Here is a 25,835-nt window from a genome sequence, read left to right as displayed (position 1 = left end):
AAAGTTAGTCACTTTTTTTTTATTTTTTCATAATAATTTTTTAAAATGATTTAAGAATACGTGAGTAAAACTCATTAAATATAATGAAAGTTGAATGAATTAAATACAATTAATTCCCTTAAAATATCAAATGCATCACGATAGAAAAGCAAAAACGTTAATTAAGGGAAGGCTAACGTGCAGTGATGAAGGAATGAGTATTGATTGTGATTCTCTTCTCAACCAAAATAGGAAACATGGCAAAAGTTCAGGCTTTTCTTTCATTTCTGCAACATTTTAAAAAGCCAGTCAATTTAATTTGTTACTATACAAATTATATTCGTGGGTATACTGGGTTCTGTAGCTTTCTACAGTCTATACCCCTAGAGTTGCACAAATGGTTATGCAGTAATAAAAAGTTGCCGACATGGGTATAGTTGTCACAGCCTCACAGGCTCCCAGTTTATTTATATAAATTTCTGGTTGTGATTTTTTTGTTATATATATATTACCAAAAAAAAAAATTGTGGATAAGACTTGAGAGACCCTTTGGCAATTACCAATTTTTTTTTTGGGCTAAATTTGGTAATTACCAATTACAGACTATACTGCCAAACAATTTCAAAACCATAGAAGGGCATTGTATCATTCTATAAAGATAGAAAAAAATTATACTATCATAACAACTTGAGAGAGAAAATTAAGCTACATTTCTGTGAAAATGAAGACTTCAACAATCGCATTACTACTGTCACTATCTTCAATTCTTTTCTTCCCTGTTTCATGGGCTACTTCAAATTCAGTTCAAGATAACTTCATAAAGTGCCTTGACAAAGTATCACTTTCTCAACCAATTTCCGCTGAGATTTACACACCAAACAATTCCTCATTTGGAACTGTTTTGCAATCATACAAAAGGAACCGAAGATTTGACACGCCTACAACACCTAAACCGGCTGTCATTGTGACTGCAACACACGAATCCCATGTGCAAGCAACTGTTGTTTGTGCTAAAAAGGTTGGGATCGAGCTTCGAATCCGAAGTGGGGGTCACGATTACGAAGGTGTTTCTTATGTATCACAAGTCCCTTTCGTGATACTTGAGATGTCTAATCTTCGATCTATTGAGATTGACATAAAGAATGAAACTGCATGGTTTCAAGCTGGGGCTATTCTCGGTGAAATATATTATGAAATAGCAAAAAAAAGCAAGTACCACGCTTTAGCTGCTGGTGTTTGCCCTGGTTTAGGTGCTGGTGGCCATATTAGTGGAGGTGGCTATGGAAACTTGTTGCGAAAATATGGGGTCGCAACTGACCATGTTGTTGATGCACAAATAGTTGATGCAAAGGGTAGAATTCTCGATAGAAAGTCAATGGGAGAAGATCTCTTCTGGGCTCTTAGAGGAGGAGGTGCTTCCAGTTTTGGTGTCATTCTCTCATGGAAAGTCAAGTTGGTTCGAGTCCCAGCCACCGTGACTGTTTTTAAAGTGAATAGGACATTGGAACAAGGTGCAACTGACATTGTGGCACAATGGGCCCAAGTTGTGGATAAGTTACCAAAGGAAGTGTTCATGAGAGTGTGGGTTAAAACCGTGAATGGAAGTCACCAGGGTGAGAAGACTATCCAGGCACTATTCGTTGGTATGTTTCTTGGTGGAGCCCAAGAACTTGTGGTATTGATGAACGAGAGGTTACCTAAATTTGGTTTCCAACAACGTGATGCTATTGAAATGAGTTGGATTGAGTCGGTTGTGTTTTGGGCAGACAAGCCACTTGGAACTCCGATTGAGGTTCTACTCGAAAGGGCAACTAAGCCAGCAATATTTTTGAAGCGTAAATCTGACTATGTGAAAGAACCAATTTCGAATGCCGGATTAGAAGCTATATGGAAGACCATGATTGAACTTGAGGATGTGGCAATGTTATGGAGTCCTTACGGAGGAGTAATGAATGAGATTTCTGAGAATAAAACTGCATTCCCACATCGAGCAGGTAACATTTTTAAGATTCAGTATGCAACGAATTGGATGGTTGAAGGGATTGAAGCTACCAACCTCTACTTGAATAAAACAAGGAAACTTTTTGAAGCAATGACTCCTTATGTCTCCAAGAATCCAAGGGAGGCTTTTCTTAACTATCGTGATCTTGATATTGGTACAAGTTCAAATGGTAACTACGAAGAAGCTAAGGTTTATGGAATCAAGTATTTTAAGGGTAACTTTGACAGGTTGGTTCGTGTGAAGACAAATGTTGATCCCGACAATTTTTTCAGAAATGAGCAAAGCATCCCAACTCTTCCATCTCGAAAGCTGTAGAAGGAGAAATCACTGAGAGTATATGTTTATCCCAAGCACCCATCTCATAGTACTGGTCTAGTTTTTTGTTTATTTGCCCCTCTTTTCCTATGGTTTTTTTTTTTTTTTTTTTGGATGAACCCTATGTCATTGTTATGACCCTACAATAAAAATGTTATGACCCATTTTCTTGAATAAAATACTTTACGTATATATCCGATTTATGAAATACTTTACACTAAAATACTTACGTATCCCGTTAATTTTCTTCCTTTGAAAAAATAATATGTTTTTGTTGATTAGTAATGTTTTTTTTTTTTTTTTAACAAAATAGAAATTCTACTCTAGTCTGATTTAAATGTAGATGTGTATGAAACTTTCTCTTAAAGATTTGAACTCTAATCTTTACCCACTACACCCTACATACACTTATACTTATAAAGTGACCATTGCATAAAGGTGTGCAACGGTATTAATAAATCATTCTAAATAGACAAATGATTTCGCTTAATTCAATGTTTTGGTGGCTTGTGATACGGGGTCCATGCCAGTTGCCACATACAGGATCAGAAAGTGATAACCCGCCTTCTCAAAAAAAAGTGATAACCCAAACAAATAGCACTGCCCATAGGCCCCATATCATATGGAAAATGTGATAGAGAAAGGAAGATAATATATATTCCTAATTTACTTGCTATTGTGCTCCAATCGGATAGGTTTTAGTTTTTGGTGGAGATTTTAGAATTAATTTCTTGATATTTATGTTTATAATAAAAGCTCTTTTTCTTTTTATGTTTAGACAAAATTCATTCTACATAATCTCACAGAGATTACAATGTCCTATTAGAGAAAAAAGAATTTAGACTTGCTTACACCAAAAATTAATTTATGTCTTATCCTAAAGAATATATAAGAACAATCTTCATTAAACATCAATTTCAGAGGAAATTTATGGGAAGATTACACTTTACTCTTCCTAAACTATATTCCAATGTACACTTACCTCACTAAATTATGAGGATACACATTTTACTGCCTTAAACTATATATTCTTTACACTTGCACCTTAAATTATGAGAATACACACTTACTTCCCCAAACGATTACTAATGCGATGTGGTGCAAAGTGTTAGGTGGGTAATAGTTATGAATGGTTTTTTTTTTTTTTTTTTTTTTTTAGAAAATTCCAGCCTACGACATCCACTCTTGATAATATATAGCTCTTTATTATTAAACCAAGACACCAATCAGTTTTTGGTGTTGGATGAGATTGAACCCCAAATCTCTTATTTAATCACCAGAGATTTTACCAGTTAAGTTAACTGAAACCCACATTGTTATGGATAGTAAGTGTGCATGCATTCTCATTGTTTCAGGGGGATCGATAAATGTAAAAAGAGTATAATTTAGGAGAGTAAAGTATTATTTTCACAAAATTTATAGTAGCCATTGCTCATATTTTTCTCTTGCCACCACGTCACAAATCAAAATCGAGACTCTAAAATATCATAGCTTATTATTTACTTAGAATTAGTCTACACCGGAGAAAGACGACCGTATTAATTTAATTAAGTTATTTCTATATTTTCCAAGAGTTCTAAATTTCTTGTTTTTTTTTTTTAAAAAAAAATAGTTTTTGAAAAACCATTTTTCAAATTTCATTATGAAAAGTAATATTTCTGTTTTCGAAAACTACAACAATTTGTTTGATGTCAAAATTTTGTCGGAGTGAATTTCAAGGCTATACCCTACTGCTATCATGAGCAAATGTCGTAGACAAATCTGTTTTCAGATTCAAAGGTTATAGGTTTGGTAAGACAGCATAGCCACAAAAAATTTGACAAAAAAGTTTCATAACATTATTAGAGAAAGATAAAGAAAATGACCGTTAGTGATGCTTAGTTTGGTATTGCCTCAATGATTAGAAATTTGACCAAGACTTGATGATGTAAAATTTATTTTAGAATAAATATCTGAAGTGTGGCTATATGTAGAATATGAGTTGAAACGAATGGAGCCTAAGAAATGCAAAAAAAGAAAAAGAAAAAAAAAAAAAAAAAGAGGTAAATTTTATGCTATTTTGAATGGTTCTAATAATAAGTGAAAACTCATTTAATTTGTTAAGTGCTTGTTAAATTGTTTGAAAATATTAAATTATTGGATAAATTACAAATTTGGCCTCTAACCTTTAAATTGAATGTCAATTTAGTCTTTAACTTTTTAAATGTGTTAGTTTAGTCCCTAATCTTTGGATATTGTGTCAAAATATTTTCTGTCAGTATATAATAAATGAAAAATGTTGACATAGCTAACCGTCAAAATAAAAAATCATTTTTATGTCACATGACATTTGTACTGCCACGTGGTATAAACAAATTAAAATTAAATTAAAGAATTTGTTGAACTATCAACAATAATTCATTTTATATGATTAATAAATCATTTGAGAGAGAGGAAAAAGAACAAGATCTGGTAAAGAGAGCAGGTGAATTGAGGGCCCAAGCTATTTTGAGTATTGGATGCTCAAGAGTCGAGAGACAGAAGTTAAGGGCTTTCTAAAGGAATTTGAACGATGAACTTGAGGCTAACCAAATCTACTTTGTGCTTCCTATGTCTAAGTTTCAACAGTGCTTGACCATGTCGGATATGGCCACTTTGGCCGTTAAAGTCAGTGTGGCTCTTCAAACTGCGTCGAGCAAGGATAGTCATCGCTGCAAGAAGGCTCGTATTCTTTGAATTAATAAATCGGTTTCTTTAGAAAATTATAACAAGATTAATAATGGGTTTGAGTATAATAATTATGGGTATGGACCTAATGATACAAACAAGTCCTTTGTTTTTGAATCCAGGTTGGTGTTGGTGGATTATCTCGAGCTGGTGCCTGGGTCAGTCAGGAAGTTGCAGAGACTTACTTCTAGAAGAGCTAAGATGGTGGTTTGTTCCTTTAGACACAGATTGAGCACAATTTATGAAGGCACAACTTTTTGGAATTTTTTTTTCATTAGTCTGTATTCCATTTTGTAACATACTCTCTCCATGTAAACAAAAATGGAAGTCGGATTGAGTGTATGATTCTTGTAAATAATTTGGTTTTTTTAAAAAAAATAATTTGGTGTGGCAATACAATTAGGCAGTTTTTTTTTTTTTTTTTGAGAAAGAATTGGGCAGTTGATGTGGCATGAAAATTTATTTTTTGTTATTCTGTTTGACACATTAGATTTTTTCATCCAAAAGATAACAACAATGACCAAATTGATATGACATTGAAAAGGTTAGGAATCAAATTAACACATTTAAAAGGTTAGGGAGCAAATTGACATATGGTTAAGAACTAACTTTGTAGTTTATCCTAAATTATTTTATTGTTTTTAAACCATGGAAAGAAAATCTTAAGGCATTTCTGAAAATTACAAATATTTTCCAATTTTTGTACGACCATTTTTTTATTGAATTGTTTTTACAGTTTTAGGAAAATTAGAAACAGAAAAAAAGTCAATAGCTAGAAGCAAGAGATTTGGTAGAGATGGAGCATAATAAGATTGAAATTCCAAATAAGATCATGAGTCATGTTGAGGAAACTTAGCCTAGGGGTCATAGATCCTGAAACTAGGTTCAATAGGAAGAATAAATCATAAGGTGGTTGAAAGAAATGCACTTCTAATATTATTTATTTTTTAGGACATATTCTTATGTTGTTGGTGCATTTATCAGGTATTATATTGAGGTATTTTCAACCAAAAAAACTCTTATGACTTTGGACTTAGGAGACCAAATTATAGAAGCACAATTAATGAAATGGTTTTCCAAAATGAACTTATAAAAAAGAATCATGTTAACATGTGCCCTTAAGGTAATTATTAATAAACAATTTTAGAAAAGTTTTTATATCACTTTTATGAGAAATTGAAAAGGTTGTCGAAATATTAATTGTTTTTTTTCCATACTTTCTTAAAAGGGTTTACTAAAAACATTTACCTATAAAAATAGAACTCCAGAACTTTTTTTTTTTTTTGAAGTGAATAGAACTCCAGAACTTTTTCAAAAATCAAGAAATATCCTAATGTAGTCGTCTTTCTAGGATTTAGACTGACACTAAGTAAATAAAAATGAATGATATTTCAGAGTCTCCATTTTGGTTTATGATGTCAGTCGATCTTCAAGGATAACCAACATCATACCAGTGGAGTTCTAATGAAGACGTGGCAGGGGTGTGTCGCTCGCACTAATCATGTTTGTGATGCTGGTGTGTGTGCGTGGGGGGTGGGCGGGTGTGGTTGGGGGGGACTAGTCACCTGATTTTAAAAATGTAGTCTTTTTTTTTCCTCCTAATATAGTTGTAGAAAAATTGTGTCTAGAACCAGAAAACAAATCTAGCAATTTAGTTACACGTGGGGAAGGTTTTCAACACTCTCACAATGCTTGACCATAATCAATACCTTATTTTGATTTTCCCTTAAAAATGCGTGAGATGAAAAATAAACAGAATACATGCCAAATTTTGGGGGAATATGTCTAATGATATCATACATTCATCAAGAATGATGTATGTTTTTAGATATTCATGGTTTTGATTTTAGAGGAAGAACAAAAATAGTTTTAGTTTAAAAACTCTTTTGAAAAATTTAGAACTAATGAAAGTTAGTATTGAAATACTAAAAATCTCAAAGTCTCCCACATTCTACGGTGAATAATGTGGTTTGTCTATTAATGAGCTTTGAACTAAGAGTAATTCTTAGTTACTCTCGGAGTACGAAGAATAGTGTTCTCTCCTCTCACATTCATGGTGGAGTCCATTCATTAAACTCATGGTAGGATCTATCATGAATGTGAGATGAGAAATCATCATTTCTTTGTACTCTAGGAGTATTTAAGAATTTTCCTTGAACTAAATGATTTATCATTTCTATAAAGCGAGACCTCTTTCATTAGAAAGAGTAAACCTTGAAATTAGAACTTTTTGATTGAAAATAGATTTTGTGGGAGGGAGGACTTTTAGCTAACCTACTATCACTCACTCACCATCGTCCAAGGGGTCCTTAATCAATAACTCGCCTTCAAAGAACATTTTTGAAAATTGGTTTTTGGTGGTAAACAGATTTTTGGGGCAGATATTTAGAAGTTGGAGTTTATGGTGGGAAATTGAAATTTGAAAATAAGGATTTTTGTTGGAAAACAAGATTTTATAAGCATTTGATTTTGGGGTAAATTATAACCTACTTATTTGTGGTTTGGATGAAACTTAATTTGCCTACATGTGGTTTGAAATTTGACACTTTACCCTCCTAAGATTAACTCAATTAAGGTTCTGTAATCCACCTTCATTAAAAATATGGCTAAAAATGTAATTTTACTCTACTTTTATGTCTCTCTCCTCCAAGAATACAAAAAACATAAAAATTCAAGAGAAAATAAAACCAAAAGGTGGTTGGTAAAATGTTTTATTCAATGTCTTAGCATTTCAAACTTGCATTGAAAAGGATCCCAATGGCTTGGAGTGTCCTAAACTTAAGCTTTTGCAACTATCATGTTTGCATATGCTCCCACCCAATCTATTTAAAGGGATGAACGATTTGAAGGTTTTGACTTTGATAAGTATGTCCTTTCCATCACTACCACAATCTAGGAAGCATGAGTGCAGGTGCGGGTGCAGGCGGGATATGTTTATTAATAAATTATTAAAAATATTTTTATTTACATTTTCTATCTGTTGCTAAACATATACCAATTTAAGAGTAATAGTAGATCATAAAGTGAATACTAAATACATAACCATTCCATGATATTTAGAAATAAGAATACAAGATCGAAAGTTTGAAACTAAAACTAAATAGAAGATAATTTTTCAACACAATCAAATAGAACCATTATCTTCAACATCAATAACTTCACTTTCACCCATAGTAACACTACAGGTAGCATTCCCAATAGCCATGGCCTCCAACTCTGGCTCATCAAGTGTAAATGTAGCATTCTCAAGAATTCTAGCTTCTCCATGAATGTCACTCTCATTCCAAGAGTCTCTTGCAATATCCCACATCTTTGTTGTTGCATTTGCATACTCCTCATGGCGCCTTGACAAGAATCGAAGATTAGAATGCACAAAGACCATATCCTCGGCATGTGTAAGAGCCATTTTTTTTTTCTTGTTAAGGAATGAATGAATTTGTATGTGCTCCAGTTCCTCTTAGCATATGAGTATGAATAAGGTTGTCCAATAAGTTTAAAGACAAGGGTTTGAAGCACTGGTAATGAAGAGCCATGGTATTGCCATCAAACCAAGTGTTCTAAGAGCCACCTATCTATCAAGGCATCTGGTGAAGGAAACCTCCACCATCCTTAATTCATGCTCTTCTTCAAAGTATCACTCCAAACACTTGCTCATTGCTAGAGAAATTTCTTGATCTTGATGCGGAGGGAGGCACTTCAGATTTGCCGAAAGCCGTTCATTGGAGTAATACCTAGTTAAAAAAATAAAATAAAATAAAATAAAAAACCAAATATAAATAATGAAACAATCCTTTTACTAGAAACGGAATTAAGGAAAATAGAAAATGAAAGTACTTACTTAGGATTTAAAGAATGAGCCAAACAAAGTAGTGGTGTACAATTTTTAGTCCGTCAATCAATGAGTATATCATGCACCATAATAAAAATGAGCTATACTTATGTGCTTCCAAACTTTCATGCCGATATATTACTGTCTTCACTTTTTCTATCATTCAATCCCACATCTCATACACAAAATGAAGACAAGGTCTATCTGTGTCAACTTCTCATAGCATATCATAAATAGGTGCTGTAAATTCAATGATATAATTAACAACATCCCACTAATGATCACTTAGAATCAAATCTTTCACTATTTGAGCTTTTCTAACATCATCCTCCCTATAAGAAGCTCATTGGTCATTAATAACCATGGCTTGAAGGCATCTCTTTATCAACTTTAACCTTTTAAGCATTACAATAACTAAAGCAAATCTAATATCAACAACCTGAAGTGGTTTTAAAGAAAAAAATTCATTGAACATTGCCAACCTCATTGAATGGTTTATAATAAAAACACGTATGAAGGATACGTCATCAGCAATACATGAAATCCAACTACATTCCTCATATGTAACTTCATTCTTTTCTATGTTTTTTGTTGCACAAATATTCTTCAAAGCTAGATTGAGAGTGTGGATAACACATGGTGCCCCAAATATTCTGGGATATTCATCTTCAATAAGAGTTTCAGTAGCCTTCATCACACTAGCATTATCAGTGATGACTTGGACAACTTTTTCATGTCCAATCTCTTTTATAACATCCTTCAACAACCTAGCAATAAAATGTTTTTCTTTGTACTCACTTGACCCATTGATTGCCTTTATAAACACTAGATCCCCATCTGATGCAACCATAATATTAATAAGAGGCCTCCTCTGTGGATCTAGCCATCCATCATAAACTATACTTACACCATTTGCATTCCAAGTGTCCTTAATTGGTTTCAAAAGTCTTTCAACATTAGCTCTTTCTTTTTGCAAAAGTGTTGTTCTCAAGACATTGTATCCAGGAAGAATACAACCTGGAATGTTATGAGTAGCTACATATGCATAGCAATTATGATAATTTGGGTTCTTTGCAAAGTGAAATAGAAGCCCACCAATATAAAACATCCTAGCAATTCTACTACCTAATTCAGCTCAACTAGTATTTTAGAATGCTCTCTCCAAAGGAGAACTCATGACCACCTTCCTCCTTTTACCATCAGGCACTGCATCCATACTACCACTCCTTTCCCGTTCCCAAAATGAGGGAATAGGCCCATGGGGAATTAGTGGTAAAGGAATTTGACGTCTTGTATCTTGCTCTATCTTATTGTTCTCAACCTAATCATGCACTCTTTACATTTCCAATCTATGCTCCGGTGTCACTTTTGAACAAGCTCTATTACCAAAACCTCTAGTTTTTAATAAATGAGCCTTAAATCTAGAATAGGATCCCACAAAATTTCCATCACATTAGTTGCACTAAAAGCGTGTGTTTCCACCTAAGTTAGAAATAGAACTAATAGGTCTTTCCAATTTAGTTACATATTTCCAAAGAGGAACCTTGACCTTCATTTGATGAAGGTACTATGCTAGTAGTCTCCCCCATTGAAAATTTAGTAATTTCAATTTAAGTTGTTCAACCTATAAATAATTTGAAAAATATATCATAACTAAATAAAAAATCAAGTAATCAACTCAAGTCTCAACATTACAACTTATATAAAAAAATTTAAAAATAGGATAATAGAGACAATCTGACAAATTGAGAGATAGATATAGAATGAGTAATAGAGCATATGATAAAGATATAGAGGGTGAGAAGGAAAGCAAAATACCTTTGTTGGTGAGCTTGGGTTAGTGAGCTTGAGGAGAGATGGAAGGATTGAGCCATGGGTTTGAGAGCATAGGTTAGAGAGGGAGAGGGAGGGGAGATGTAGAGAACATTCAAAATAGAGAGAGTGGGATGCGTTTTAGGGTTTATTTTAGGGGTTTGCCATGTGTTTTAACCCTTTAAAAAAAACAAATCATATTTTAGCCTGAATCGGACTAAATCGAAAATCAAAAAAAAAAAAAAAAAAAAAGGACTCATAACGAACGTGTGTGTAGCCGCATCGGTGGCTGCAAGCCGCGTTGGTGTGAGTTTGGTAGGAGTGCACCTCCCCTAGAGGTCTAGACCAAAATCAATCCAGTTCCTTCAAACCCTACAATTAATTGGTTGTGAGTTAACAGATGTGTCAGCAATAGGAGAACTTAGGAAACTAGAAATTCTTAGCTTTTTAGGTTCTAAAATTAAGGAGTTGTCAGGAGAAATAGGAAATCTTAGTTATCTAAAGTTGTTAGATTTGACAAGATGCTTTGATCTTCAACAAATTCCATCTAGACTCCTATCTAGTTTATCTCACCTAGAAGAGTTGTACATGTTTGGAGTACGCCATGTGGATTGGGAACCTATGGAAGGCAACAATGAGGGAGCAAACACAAACCTTATTGAACTCATGTCATTGTCCTATTTGGTGGCTTTACAAATTCAAATACCAAATATTAAGCTCTTGCCAAATGACTTGGCCTTCAATGAGTTGGATGATCAACCAATGGAGTGGCTAGACTTTAGTTTAGGCAAAGGAAACTTCTTCTTTTATCATTACTGTAAGGACGTGATTTGAGTCCTAAGCCGAAATGATAAAAGGATTTAGGCCCAAAGAGCCCAGTATAATGAATTTTTAGAAAGTGGGTTGGAAAATTAGGTTCTAATGAGTTGGGTCACAGTTACAATGGATCCAGTAAACAATAAAGCAAAAATAGACTGGATTTATCTAAGGAAAATCGTCATCGGCACAGTCCGAGGAGATCAGTTCTTGTATATATTACTTGAAGTTAGTTACAAATACAGTTTTGATTGCTATAGTGTTTATTTCCTAATTCTTCGATCCCTTCTCCATGGACGGTCTCTTACATTATATAGTTCTCTTTGGATGATCTTGGCCCTCTATTTGTTGATCATCTAAGCCACTACTTAAGTGTTTATCCCATCAGACATTCTCTCAGGCCCTCTGTGAGTTAAGGCAGTCAAGGTAGCACTGTTCAGGGGTCTTCTTCACATTAACGCAACTAGAAAATTAGTTACAGAGCATTTAATGCAGTGGTAGCAACTTTCCTTTGAGATATTTCATGGCCTCCCTCTATCCTGTATAATTCTATATGAATTATAAATAATGATTATAAGATACCTTTATAACAATATAAATAACAATATAACAATAACAGTTAAAAATAGTAAATCCAGGTATCCATTTTATGACAAATTTATCCAATTTTTTTGTGCCTTTTGTTGGCCTAATATTGCCGGCAATTGCGATGGCTTCTTCATCTCTTCATATTCAAAAAAACAAGATTTTTAGATATCGATATGATGAGGCTAAATCTCATCTATTTTGTTTTTTTTGTTTTTTTTTTTTTCCAACATTTAGACTTAGACCATAACACAGATATCTATTTCTTAGAATAAAATATGTGATGTGGGTTCTAACTTGTTCTGATTGTACATATTGATCATTTTGGACTAAAAGAAAACTTTTTGGTGGAATAGTGACCTTGTGTAGAATATCTTCACTCTCAATAGTTACATACAAGTATATATAACATATAAAAGCGGGATGCCCATGACGTGTACGTGTGGGATGAACTAAATCTTCATTGAATTTAATTTTTCCATTGGAAGGGGCTTGTACATGTTCTGCAGTACCCCCTGTGAATACTCCACCAGTATGAAAGGTTCTTAATGTTAGTTGAGTGTTGGGCTCCCCAATAGATTGACCCGCAATAATACCTACAACTTCTCCCAATTCGACCAAGCCCCCATGAGTAGGACTTCAGCCATAACATAATTGGCAGATCCAAGATGTACTACTACAAGTAAAAGGGGTTCGAATAGATATTGGTTGTGTTTGAAAGGTTATAAATCAATTGACAAGTCTAATCCCAATATCTTGATTTCTAAAGGCAATGCATCGTGGGCCCATATATATATCATCTGCTAATACACGACCAATTAATGTTTGTATAAAAATCCTTTCCGGTATCGTCCCATTTTGAGGACTCACAAAAACCTTAGATAGTACCACAATCTGTTCTACGTACAACAATGTGTTGAACAATTTCCACAAGTCTGCGTGTAAGATATCTAGCATCTGATGTTCGTATAGCAATATCTACAACTCCTTTTCGGGCTCCGTAGCAAGAAATTATATATTTTGTTAAAGATAGTCCTTCACGTAAATTGCTTTGAATGGGCAAATCGATCATTTGTCCTTGTGGATCCGACATTAACCCTCTCATACCTACTAATTGGTGTACTTGAGATGCATTTCCTCTAGCTCCCAAAAAACACATCATATGTACTGGATTAAAAGGATTAGTCATCCTAAAATTAGGATTCATTTCTTGTCGCAAATATTCACTTGTAGTATACCATATCTCAATGGATTGTCATAATTTTTCTACTGCGTGTACATTTCCATAATAATGGTTTTTTCCAAAACCAAACTTTATTGTTCCGCATCTTGGACTAACCATCCCTTAGAAGGTATTGTTAAAAGATCATCAATTCCTAATGAAATGGATGTAGCAATGGCTTGCTGGAACCCGAGGGTCTTTACTTGATCCAGAATGTGTGATGTATATGCCATTCCGAAGTGATCTATTAATTTGCTAATAAGTCATTTAATGGCAGTTCCATCTATCACTTTATTGTGAAAGACCCTATTGGCCCGTTCTACCATAAGTACCTCCATATTTCGCTGAGTGGGGTTCGACAATGGGTTTAAGTCAATGATTGGAAAACGTCCTTTTCTCGATTTAAATTCACGTAAAAATTCAGAACTATGGTCCTAATTGAACCAGAGAGACACTAATTCACATCAGTGTCATAGAATTACTTAGCATAAATACCATACTATTAGGTTAGGTACCATATGAGCAGGTCCGGCACAACCCTTGGATAGCTTCTTCGATTTCTCGATAAAGAGAAATAGGACCAACAGTGGTTCGAATGTATGTACAAAGAATTTCCATCACAAACCTCCCTTTTTCTTTTCTATTGCAATTTCTGGATTATTATATGATGATTTTAAAACTTTCCATATATATAGAAATAGAAACAGATAGACTAGAAATGACATCTCTTATCTCAATGACACCAAAGGGATAGTAAATAAATGGAATTGGGGCATGGATGGAATATAATGAAATAGAGCCACTTTGAGGTTCCCTATGAAATGAGGCATGGAACGGAGCCACTACGAAGAAGTTCCCGGAGTTATGAAGGAAACTTCATGCTCATATTGGTCATGGGTTGAGAATGGGAATTGAACTCTATAAGATTAAATCTCCCGTTGTTCCTCAGTAGCTCAGTGGTAGAGCGGTCAGCTATTAACTGACTGGTCGTAGGTTCGAATCCTACTTGGGGAGATTTGATTCATTCCGAATTCTTTAATTCAGAATGAAAGGGTTTGCTTTGACCGTTAAGAGTAGGTAACCCGTTTCTTGTGTCTTTATTTCTATTGCATTCTATCTCATCGTATCACATTCTGTTTTGCGATATTGGGGAATCACCGTTAATATCTCGGTGTAGGTCCAGGATAATCCTTTGTTCCGCAGTCTGGGGCTATTTACAACTAGCCAATTAAGAATTCTTAGATGTACTAGTACTAGCAAGTGCATCTTTGATGCAGTCATCGATTCTCCCAAAAGGCCACAATTACCGCGAGCAAACGTATTAATGACGAAGAACGCATTTTTGCTATTCTACTAATACTTGTATACTTGTATTTGCTCTGCTATTCTGCCCAAGCCCGGCTAAGGAAGAATTACAGGGTGTAAAACAAAAAAATATGCTAATTCAGGTATACATACTATATTTAATTAATACACCATTAAATTAACGATAAATAAAAAGAAAAAGTAAGGCCATTACATTTCGACAAAAGACCCACACCCAAGTTCCATAGCTTTGGGTCCGTTATCTTGATCATGATTTTCCTACCCCTGGGGTAAAGGCCTTTCCCTTTTTGGCCGGTTGTGGGCGAAGAGGGATTCGAACCCCCAACACCATGGTTCGTAGCCACGTGCTTTAATCCTCAGAGCTACAGGCCCCACCCCATCTCCATTGGATCTGTTCCCGGGAGTACCCTAAAAAAAAAAGAACCTTTCCTCTCCCCAGCCATTTCGGGTTAAAAAGATATGAAAGCGCCTCTCTCTCTATAAGAACAGTACGTTCCGAGGCGTGAAGTGGGAGAGAAGGGGTTTCATAATTGGGGTTTTGAATAAGACGACCTTTTCATTTCTTTTTCTTTTTCATATTGAAAAGTAATAAGAATGAGAGGTGTTAAGCTTTTTATCATCCTGGCGTCGAGCTATTTTTCCGCAAGACCTCCCTTACAGTATCGTCACCGCAATAGAGTTTAAACACCAAGTTCGGGATGGATTGGTGTGGTTCCTTTACGCCTAGGACACCAGAATATCGAACCATGAACGAATAAAGGCATGAGAGAAAAGCATATTGGATAGTGGACCACCCCTTCTGACCTTGACTTTGCTCAGCCGAGGAAGTATTCCTCCACGGACAGCCTTCTCGGATGGTTATGATCAGACCTCACCTCTTTACTTATCAACATGGATTCTTAGAAATGTGTTTACCCGTCCTCGGACTACCTAACATTTTTGGATTAGGTCCCTGGCCCAATATATACATAGATATGGGCTCTTAAGCCTATCATCCCTACAATTACTAACATCTTTTTTTATCTTGTATTTTTTATATTTTTTGTGTTTTTGGAGGAAAGAGACATAAAAGTTTAGCAAAATTACATATTTTGCCCTATTTTTAGTGGAAGTGAGTTACAGAACCTTAACTAAGTTAACTGCAAATAGGTAAAGTATCAAATTTCAAACCCCAAGTAGGCAATTTAAATTTCAACCAAACCATAGATGGATAAGTTTTAATTTGCCCTTGATTTTGAACTTAATGTTTTGTGATTGACTCAAGTGATTTAATCTGATAGTATACTTTCCTTTTAAAAAGGAGTTTTTGAACACTAGAATTTTTATGGAAAAAAAAAACTTAAAAAAAAAATTGGGATATTGGTGGAAAATATGAGGGTATATTTGGTAACTATTTTTTTTTCTTATTTTATGTTTCCAAAAACAATTTTCTATTTTTTAGACTAAAAAACTTATTTGGCAACCCAAAATAGACAGAAAACAAAAATCGTTTTCAAAACTCAATTTATGAAGGAAACTGAAAACATGCAAAAGATTGTTTTTAGTTTCTAATTTTTAAAAGTCAATGAAAATACGCATTTAATTTAATAAACATGTCTCATTTAATGAGTTAGCATTAGAATTCAAATCCTAATAACAACATAATTTTGTATTTTCTATTTTTTTCAATTTATTTATTTATTTTTAATTTCAACTAACTAGACTTATTTTTGATTTCAAAAATACAAGAAAATTGTTTTTTTTTTTTAATATTCCCCAAAACAAGTTTTTAAAAATAGAAAATAAAAACTATTACCAAACACAATCTACGGTTTTTGAAAATTGAAATTTTATTTGGAGAAATTCCATTTCAAAGGAGATACTTTGAGGCATGCCTGTCACCTCATTGTGTCATTTATGCATATACTTATGCCAGTCTTTCTTTAAAAATGAATTTCTAAAAAGAGATTCTGAAGAATCAAGATTTTTGGTGAAAAATTTTTGTTTTGAAGGAAGTATTTTGGGCTTCATCTGTCACTTCCTCGGCTGATCCCGGTGGATTCTTATTTGTAATTGGCTTTAAAAATAAAATTTTGATGAGAAAAAGAGAATTTGAAAAATCAGAATTTTTTATGAGAAAATTATGTTTTATAGATCTTGCTTCTGTGCATCTCCTTTTCTGTGTTCCACAACTTATAAGAGTGTCACTTAGGCTCCGTTTGAGAGTTCATAAGGGAATTGAATGGAATGGAATTGAATAATCATAAGGGAATGGAAAGGAATAGAATGGAATGGAACGTATTTAAGTAAGGGAAAGGAATGGAAAATAATGGAATGGAATGGAATTAAGTAACCTTAATTGGATGTTTTAAAATAAAGGAATGGAAAGGAATGAAAATGAATAGAATGTAAGTAATCTTGTTTAGGAGTAACATGGAGGGAATGGAGTGGAATCATTTTATGACAATATTACTATTAGACTCCTATTTTAAAATAAAGAATTGAATATATAGAGGTAATTTGGGAGTTTTAATAAAAAAATCATTAAATTTAATTCCATTCCCTCCAATTCTTCCAAATTTCTGAGGGAATGAAAATTTGAAGTTTTAAGAGAATAGAGAGGAATGAGTATTCCCTCCTACTCATTCCATTTTCTCCTACTTAAACTCCCAAATAAGGGAATGGACTTTCCATTCCCTCCATTAAAACTTCCAAACAAGGGAATGAAAAAATATTCTAAAATTTTCTTTTCATTCATTTCCATTCCATTCTCTCCTCCCAAACAAGGCCTTATAGTTAGAGTTTGAATTATGATTTTCACTTTGAATTTTTATACATTCGCAAAAATCTTCTTCAAATAAAGAAAAAGAAAAAGGAAAAGAATCTTTCTAGTTAGGTACTCTTGTGGTAAGTCTAGATTTGGTCCGTGTGCAAATTCTTGTGGGGTTCTTCCATAAAAAAATATGACGTTAAAGGAAAATCTTGCTATGTAATACGAATGTGAAGGTTTGGAGAAAGAAAAAAAAAAAAAAATGTTACCATATTCCTACTTAACAAATAACAACTTGACATTTCATTTTAATCATTTGATTATAGCACCTTTCTTGGCATCTGAATCTGAATCTGAATCTAAATTTGAATCATCAATTTGATTATTGATTGGTATGTGTTCTTTTTTTTTTTTTTTTAATCTAAACCTAACATCTGAGTAATCATAAATATAATTTTTCGCTTAAGTTTATTTAAGTTCTTGTAATAATAGTAGATAAGTTTTTTTTTTTTTTTCTCCGGTTGGGTGAGTAAAAGTGTTTACCCAAACTAAGAAAAATACAAAAAAAAAAATAAATAAATAAATAAAAAGACAACTTGAGCCATGCTCGGTTAGCATTGATAGCTTCAGACTGTGTTGGATGGCCCAAACCACTTCAGTTTGTAGATTTTGGCCTAAGAGTGTCTGGGCTTCCTAATAAAATTATTGGATTCAATAGCCCATGTAGTCAATGTTTAAATGTGAGGCTTTGAGTGGCTTTCCTCCATCGGCTTATTTAACGTCCTTGGGTTTGTAGGTACAAAGCGATGTGGCGCCCGTCCATTGATGTCATTAGGCTTGGGCTTAACTCAATAAAGTCTACGCAAAAAATAAATTGCCGTTTTAATTTTCTAATTTTATCTCAAAAAATAAATATTTCCGTTTTAATTAAAAGAAAAATGTCCTTATCTCCAACCAACTTCGGACTTCCTTGGCATTTTTTTTTTTTTTTTTTGAGGAAACTTCCTTAACATTTTGTTTCTATAAAAAAAGTAGAAGTAAAACAAACTCAATTTAGACCAACAATTAATGAAAAAAATTAAGTTCTTTTAATTCAAGAACACACAATTTCCTAAAGAAAAGTATAAAATCCATAATATTTTCTTAATATTTTTGTAACACGTTTATAAATCCATAACTTAAGTTACTTTTTTCCCACCTATAACAATCAATAACAACCTACCACTTAGAATTTGTTGTAAAAATATTGTGTGTATAATATTTCTTTTTTAATATTTATATTTTACTTTCACGAGTAAAAGTTAAATGTCGTTATAATAAAAAATCAATGCTATGAAATTAAATAATAAGTTTTTTGAGAAGACATAATGTGAACTTTATTAAAATGAAACTAGTCTTGGTTAGCCAAATGGACATCATAAAGGTAGGAAGGAATATCCTCCAATCACACTAATAAACCTCTAATTTATCTTGCATGTTTAGTTACACTGCGAGTTGCAAAATTACCTAGCCTACGGATATGTGGAAAACAAACAGTAAGTTGAATGTTGAATCTTCTTATAAAAAAAAAAGGAGTTGAATGTTGAATGTTGAATGAATTAAATAAAATCAATGCTCTTAAAGTATCAATGCACAAAGATAGAAAAGCAAATACGTTAATTAAGGGAAGGCTAATGTGCAAGGATGAAGGAATGGGCATTGTGATTCTCTTCTCAACAAAAAAACATAAAAGATGGCAAAAGTTCAGGCGAAAATTTTTGTCATTTTTTATTGAGTCATGCAAATACCACATAAAGTAGCATAATTTGTGCCACAACTCGTTCACGTGAACGAGTTGTGAGTAGTAAAAAGATGTCCTCATATGGACTCACCATTACTCCTCCATTACTCACACCTTCTCGCATGGACGAATGGTAATATAAATTATGTCATTTTATGTAACACCAGTATTACCCTTTTTTTACTCTATAGTCTACATTCTAACGAAAGCCAGTCAATTTGTTGCTGCATAATTTATATTCGTGGGCTGAGTGGGTTCTGGAAGCTTTCAACACCTCGATGGAGTTGCACACTTTTTTATATAAATTGTAGTTTTTATTTATTTTTATTTTATATATAAATGTGGACAAGACTTAAGAAACGCTATTGGTAATTACCAATTACATACTGCACTATCAAACAAATTATTTCAAAAACAGAAGGGCATTGTTTCTATCTACATGTATATAGAGCAGAAAAAAAGAACATATACTATCATAACAACTTGAGAGAAAATTAAGCTACATTTCTTTGAAAATGAAGGCTTCAACAATTGCATTACTGTCACTATTTTCAATTTTTTTCTTCCCAGTTTCATGGACAACTTCAAATTCAGTCCAAGACAAGTTCATTAAGTGCCTTGACAAAGCATCACTTTCTCAACCAATTCCGGCTGAGATTTATACGCCAAACAATTCATCATTTGCAACTGTTTTGCAATCATACAAAAGGAACCGAAGATTTGACACGCCTACAACACCTAAACCGGCTGTTGTTGTGACTGATGCGCACGAATCCAATGTGCAAGCAACTGTTGTTTGTGCTAAAAAGGTTGGGATCGAGCTCCGAATACGAAGCGGAGGTCACGATTACGAAGGCGTTTCTTATGTATCACAAGTTCCTTTTGTGATACTTGACATGTCTAATCTTCGATCTATCGAGATTGACATAGAGAATGGAACTGCATGGTTTCAAGCTGGGGCTATTCTCGGTGAAATATATTATGCAATTGGAAAAAAAAGCTAGTACCACGCTTTTGCTGCTGGTCTTTGCCCTGGTTTAGGTGCTGGTGGCCATATTAGTGGAGGTGGCCATGGAAACTTGTTGCGAAAATATGGAGTCGCAACTGACCAAGTTATTGATGCACAAATTGTTGATGTAAGGGGCAGAATTCTCAATAGAAAGATAGTGGGAGAAAATCTCTTCTGGGCTCTTAGAGGAGGAGGGGCTTCTAGTTTTGGTGTCATTCTTTCATGGAAAGTCAAGTTGGTTCCAGTCCCAGCGACCGTGACTGTTTTTAAAGTGAATAGGACATTGGAACAAGGTGCAACTGACATTGTGGCACAATGGACGCAAGTTGTGGATAAGCTACCTAAGTAAGTGTTCCTGAGAATGTTCGCTACAACCGTGAATGGAAGTCATGCGGGTGAGAAGACTATACAGGCACAATTCATTGGTATGTTTCTTGGTGGAGCCAAAGAACTTGTGGCTTTGATGAACAACAGGTTACCGAAATTAGGTTTCCAACAAAGTGATGCTATTGAAATAAGTTGGATCGAATCGGTTGTGTTTTGGGCAGGAAAGCCACTTGGAACTCCGATTGAGGTTCTACTTGAAAGGGCAACTAAGCCAGGAATATTTTTGAAGCGTAAATCTGACAATGTGAAAGAACCAATTTCGAATACCGGATTAGAAGCTATATGGAAGACCATGATAGAACTTGAGGATGTGGCAATGTTATGGAATCCTTATGGTGGAGTAATGAATGAGATTTCTGAGACTGCATTCCCACATTGAGCAGGTAACATTTTCAAGATTCAGTGTTCAACGAGTTGGATGGTTGAAGGGATTGAAGCTACCAACCTCTACTTGAATAAAACAAGGAAACTTTTTGAAGCAATGACTCCTTATGTCTCCAATAACCCAAGGGAGGCTTTTCTTAACTATAGTGATCTTGATATTGGTACAAGTTCCAATGGTAACTACGAGGACGCTAAAGTTTATCGAATCAAGTATTTCAAGGGTAACTTTCACAGGTTGGCTCGTGTGAAGACAAATATTGATCCCGACAATTTTTTCAGAAATGAGCAAAGTATCCCAACTCTTCCATCTTGAAAGCTGTATATGGAAAAATCACTGAGTTTATGTGTTAGAAATACTTAATAAAGGTATACAGAATGAATGTATTATATTTCTCAAGTAATAAAATATACATAAATATGTGTGCAGTACAAGTATATATGTTATACAAGTAAATAAGGCAGGCCTAAGGCCCATAGCCTATACAAGTTAACAGCTCCCCTCAAATTCAAGGTGGATGTGAGGCCAACTTGAGGTTGTCAACCAAAGGGTAATTCAAGGGTAACTTTGACAGGTTGATTCGTGTGAAGACATATGTTGATCTCAACAATTTTTTCATAAATGAGCAAAGTATCCAAACTTTCCATGTTGAACGCTGTAGAAGGAAAAATCACTGAGTTTATGTGTTAGAAATATTGAATGAATGTATTGTTAAAAATACTGAATGAATATATTATATTTTTCAAGTAATAAAATATACATGAGTTCCTTTATATAAGAGGTAGAGTGTGTAGTACTAGTATACATGCTATACAAGTAAATAAGATAAACCTAAGACCTATAGCCTATACAAGTTAACAGCCCCTTTCAAATTCAAGGTGGGTGTGAGACTAACTTGAAATTGTCAACCAAAGGGTATTTCAAGGGTAACTTTGACAAGTTGGTTCGTGTGAAGACATATATTGATCTCAACAATTTTTTTCAGAAATGAGCAAAGTATCCAAACTCTTTCATGTTGAAAGCTGTAGAAGGTAAAGTGTGCAATACAAATATATGTACTATACAAGTAAATATGGTGGGCCTAAGGCCCATAGCCTATAGATGTTAACATTATGTTTATGAAAGCTTTGCTTAGGGCTATAAATAAACCAAGCTAACCATGAACAACTTGAGCTTGACTCGATAAAAAACTTATTCATATTTGTTTTTTTATAAATAAACCGAGCTTGAGTCTTAGTTTTAGGCTTGTTTAATAAACAAGCAGAGCCCAAGCAAAAAAATTTGTTCACGAACAAGCTCGTGAGCTATTAGGCTTGATACTAAGCAATTCAAGCATAGATTCATTTATAAGCTTATATGTATTAGCTAAGTATACTCATTACAAATATATTAATAATGACATGGCCAACATGGGACTACTACCCATTACCTAAACTTTTTCCTTCCCTCTAAACTAACCAAGAACCAATTTAGACTATAATTAAATTTAAAAATTAATTAATTAATTAAGTTGGCCACATATGATCTTTCCCTATTAATCATCTAAAGTAAAGTTATGAAACATATTAATATTTTCTTATTCATAATAGTTACAAACAAGTATTTTTCTTGTTCTTCACCATCTAACGTGAATATAAAAATTGTATTTTGAACAATTGCTAAAACTGTAAACAAGATATAATGAATGAATGAATTTAATTATGTAAAATTTTAATTTGAATAATGGCTAATCATAATTAGAACTAGATGCATGATAAAATGAGTATACTATTTTCCTTTTTCTTTTTTCATAATTTTAGAGATTTAAGCATTTGATAATGTAATTTTTTTAGATCTCAAGCTCAAAAGATTGACCTGAGCTAGAGCTTGAGCTTAGCTTGACTATTTAATCAAGCCAAGCTTAAGCTTTTTGGCTTTCTCATGAGCTTAGGCTCAAACACTATTCTTAAGCTTGTCACGAGCTCAAGCCAAGCTTGGGCTTTTGACTTTTCCTGACGAGCCAAACTTGAATATGCATTACTCGACAAAGCTCAACTCATTTACTGTCCTCTTTGCTTCTTGGTTTTTTCTTTTCTTCCTTCTTACTATTAAATTTTTTTTTTTAAATGTTTTTGTTGATTAGTAACGCATTCTAAATGGACAAATGGTTTCGCTCAATTCAATTGAAGAGATAGGAATTGTTTTGGTGGCTTGTGATACAGGACCCACGCCATAGGCAGGATTAGAAAGTGGTAACCACACTGGCCACTGCCCATACCATATTGGAAAATTTTATCAAGAAAGGAAAAGAATATATATTTATAAGTTACTTGCTATTGTGATCCAATCAGGATATGTTTTAGTTTTTGGATGGAGATTGATGAAGCCAAGTTCATCAGTTGTTATGATTGTCCAAATATAACCAAGTGTTCTTGTAAGAAATAAAGAAGTGAATCGGATAGGTCTCCGATGTGGTGCCAGCCAATGAACCTCCGATGGTAAAGTCAGATGATTAGAGAGAAAGATATCTATGTATTTGGAATGGCGTATGTATTTCTTGTACCTTTGCTCTAAGTCTGATATACTATATATATGCCTTTACCTTTCTAGTCATTGGAGGCCTTTAATGGTGGCTTAATTGCTCTTTTAGGTAACATCTCTGGTGATTAATGTAGTGATGTGGAGATTTATAAGCAACTATCCTTCTTACTTTGTCTAATCGTAACGGCTCTTGCATTGAATGCCCCATTTATGGCGTTTTGGTCGTCCATTACAATGTGTGGACGATAAGGATTTCCCGACTAATCAATTGCCCCATATTCTGTGGTCGTCATTAACCGTCTTGACAATTTAAGGAATACGAAGGGTCGCCCCATATCAAACGTGACTTTTGGGATTCTGTTTCCATCGCATCTAAGGCGACGTGACCGCACTACATGCCCCATGGCCACGTGTCACATTCTGATTGGTTGGACATGGGCATGTTCCTCAATGAGGCATTTGGTTTTCCCACGTCTCAGTTTTTGGGAAGCCTTTAAAAGCTTTTCTCTTTCTTCCTTCTTCTCCATTTCCATTTTGTCCTCCATTTCTGCGTTTCCTCCTTCCTCTAAGCTCAAGCCAATTTGCTTTCTTCTTCTCAGGTATGACTTTTTTCTTTCTTCTATCTGAATTTTCTTTTCCTTTTCTTCATTTTGATTCCATCTGAATCTTCTTTTCCTTTTCTTCATTTTGATGTGCGACTACTCTGAAATTAGTTGTCTTTGTCCTTCTATTTCTTTCTTTTTTGCTTGTTTAGGAGTTTTTCTCGAGCCTTCTAATGATTGCCCCTAGGTTGGGCTTTTTGCTTCTAGGGATAGCACCTTGGTGTTAGTTTTAGTTGACCTTTACGCCTTGTTGCGTCAATCCTTAGACTAATTTCAATCCCTTCAAGTGATGTCGGTGGAGGTAGGGTCTAGCAAGTTAGACATAGGCTCGTCATCTAGCGATAAGGCAATAGAGTCTGACACTACAGTTTCAGTGCCTGTGCCCTTAAACCCTTCATCCTCTTCTCACATTGTGCTTAGGGCTTTACATGATCTTAAGGAGGAGTGTTCTCTGGACAAGGATACTCTTTTTATGTTTAGGGATAGGTTCCAATTCCCCGATGAGACTAGGATCCATCTCCCTTATTTAGGTGAAAAAGCTTTATTAGGGACATATTTTATGCAATTGGCTAATCCTTTGACAAAATGTATTTTACTTGTAATTGGGTAGGTCCAGGATGAGTTTAGTACTTCAAGAAACAAGTGTTCAAGTTAAGTGTTAAAGTCACGAAGATCTGACCAAGAAACAAGTGAAGAAAAAGCTGTTCAGCAATCTCAATAGAAAGGACTTCTATCGAGATTTAAAGTTAAAGCTTGACAGAAGCTCGATACATACCGAATTTGTCGAGGCTACGAGATTCAGAATATAGCTAAAAACGTTTTATTCTACAAAGGCTATTTATTTATGAGTTTGTATAATCCTTGTTGGACTAGGAAAGCCCAAGGTTTGTGTTAACCTACTTGGAATAGGAGGTAGTAAAAAACCTAGAGAGCTTCATAAGGTTTTCTTTTTGAAACCCTAGCCTCCTCCTACAAAATATAGAGTTCTTGTTGCGTTTCTTGTATGTCTTTGGGTTCTGTAACCAAGCAAAGTCTCTCACACCATCATTGAAGATCATATTGGTGTTTTTATGTGAAGTTGTTGCAAATCAACTACATCAATCAAAAGGTTGTTGTAGAGTTAGTTAAGTACTAGGATTCGTGCAAAGGTATTAGTCACATACTAGGATTCGTGCATTGAACGGAAAGATTACCACTACAATACAAGTCCAATTAGGTATTGTGATAAGGGTTCAACTATAGGTTGATATTTTGGGATAGACCAAAGGGTTTCGTAAGATTCCTTCTACTTGTAACCGCTTGTGATTGATAATAGTGGATTCTTGGGAATGGTGACCTTAAAATCACCCGGTAGGGTTTTTCCTCGGTGGTTTTCCCCATTCATAAACAAATTACCTGTGTCAAATTTATTTTCCGTTGCATTTAGTATAATTGATGATTTTTTTATGCTATCACGCTATTGTATGTAATTGAACCTAATAAATTAACTTGGGTAATTAATTGATTTGCAAGGGGTCGATACATTTTAACCCAACAAGTCGTACTAGAGCAGGCACACTCTGATTAGGTTTTAATTTTTGCTGTGTAATCCATTGACCCCCGTTGTCATGGAAACTCTTGATTGTTTTGATTTGCATGATCTTGTGTTGAATGATGATGATGATATTCAAGATGCCTATTGCAAGCTTTATAATTTTTGTATGAAATCTCTTGAAAGTTCTACAAATTAAAAGCTAATTTTAAAAAGGTCAAACTTGAAAGAGATGAATTGATTGAAAAATTGGATGAAGCTAATAATATGAATGAGAAATTTA

The 25,835-nt window shown here is 34.2% G+C and overlaps 2 protein-coding genes, 1 non-coding gene and 1 pseudogene across 3 annotated transcripts; 3 read left to right on the top strand and 1 right to left on the bottom strand.

The window, feature by feature from the left end:
• The first annotated feature begins 635 nt into the window (after positions 1-635).
• On the top strand, positions 636-2,519 carry LOC126726756 (berberine bridge enzyme-like 14). Its single transcript, XM_050432108.1, has one exon. The coding sequence runs from the start codon at positions 701-703 to the stop codon at positions 2,294-2,296; it is 1,596 nt and encodes a 531-aa protein (XP_050288065.1). The 5' UTR covers positions 636-700; the 3' UTR covers positions 2,297-2,519.
• A 6,655-nt stretch (positions 2,520-9,174) lies between these two features.
• Positions 9,175-9,939, bottom strand: LOC126728581 (uncharacterized). The gene has a single exon (XM_050434380.1). It carries the CDS (start codon positions 9,937-9,939, stop codon positions 9,175-9,177), a length of 765 nt encoding a protein of 254 aa, XP_050290337.1.
• A 4,269-nt stretch (positions 9,940-14,208) lies between these two features.
• On the top strand, positions 14,209-14,280 carry TRNAN-AUU (transfer RNA asparagine (anticodon AUU)). The gene has a single exon. It is a non-coding gene; the product is annotated as a tRNA-Asn (tRNA).
• Positions 14,281-19,636: 5,356 nt separating this feature from the next.
• Positions 19,637-21,214, top strand: LOC126726757 (berberine bridge enzyme-like 14; annotated as a pseudogene).
• Positions 21,215-25,835: the final 4,621 nt, after the last annotated feature.

This window comes from Quercus robur, chromosome 5 (genome assembly GCF_932294415.1).
Source record: "Quercus robur chromosome 5, dhQueRobu3.1, whole genome shotgun sequence".
Classification (NCBI taxonomy): Eukaryota; Viridiplantae; Streptophyta; class Magnoliopsida; order Fagales; family Fagaceae; genus Quercus; species Quercus robur.
The sequence above is the reverse complement of the archived record's forward strand: the minus strand, read 5'-3'. Positions and strand labels throughout refer to the sequence as shown.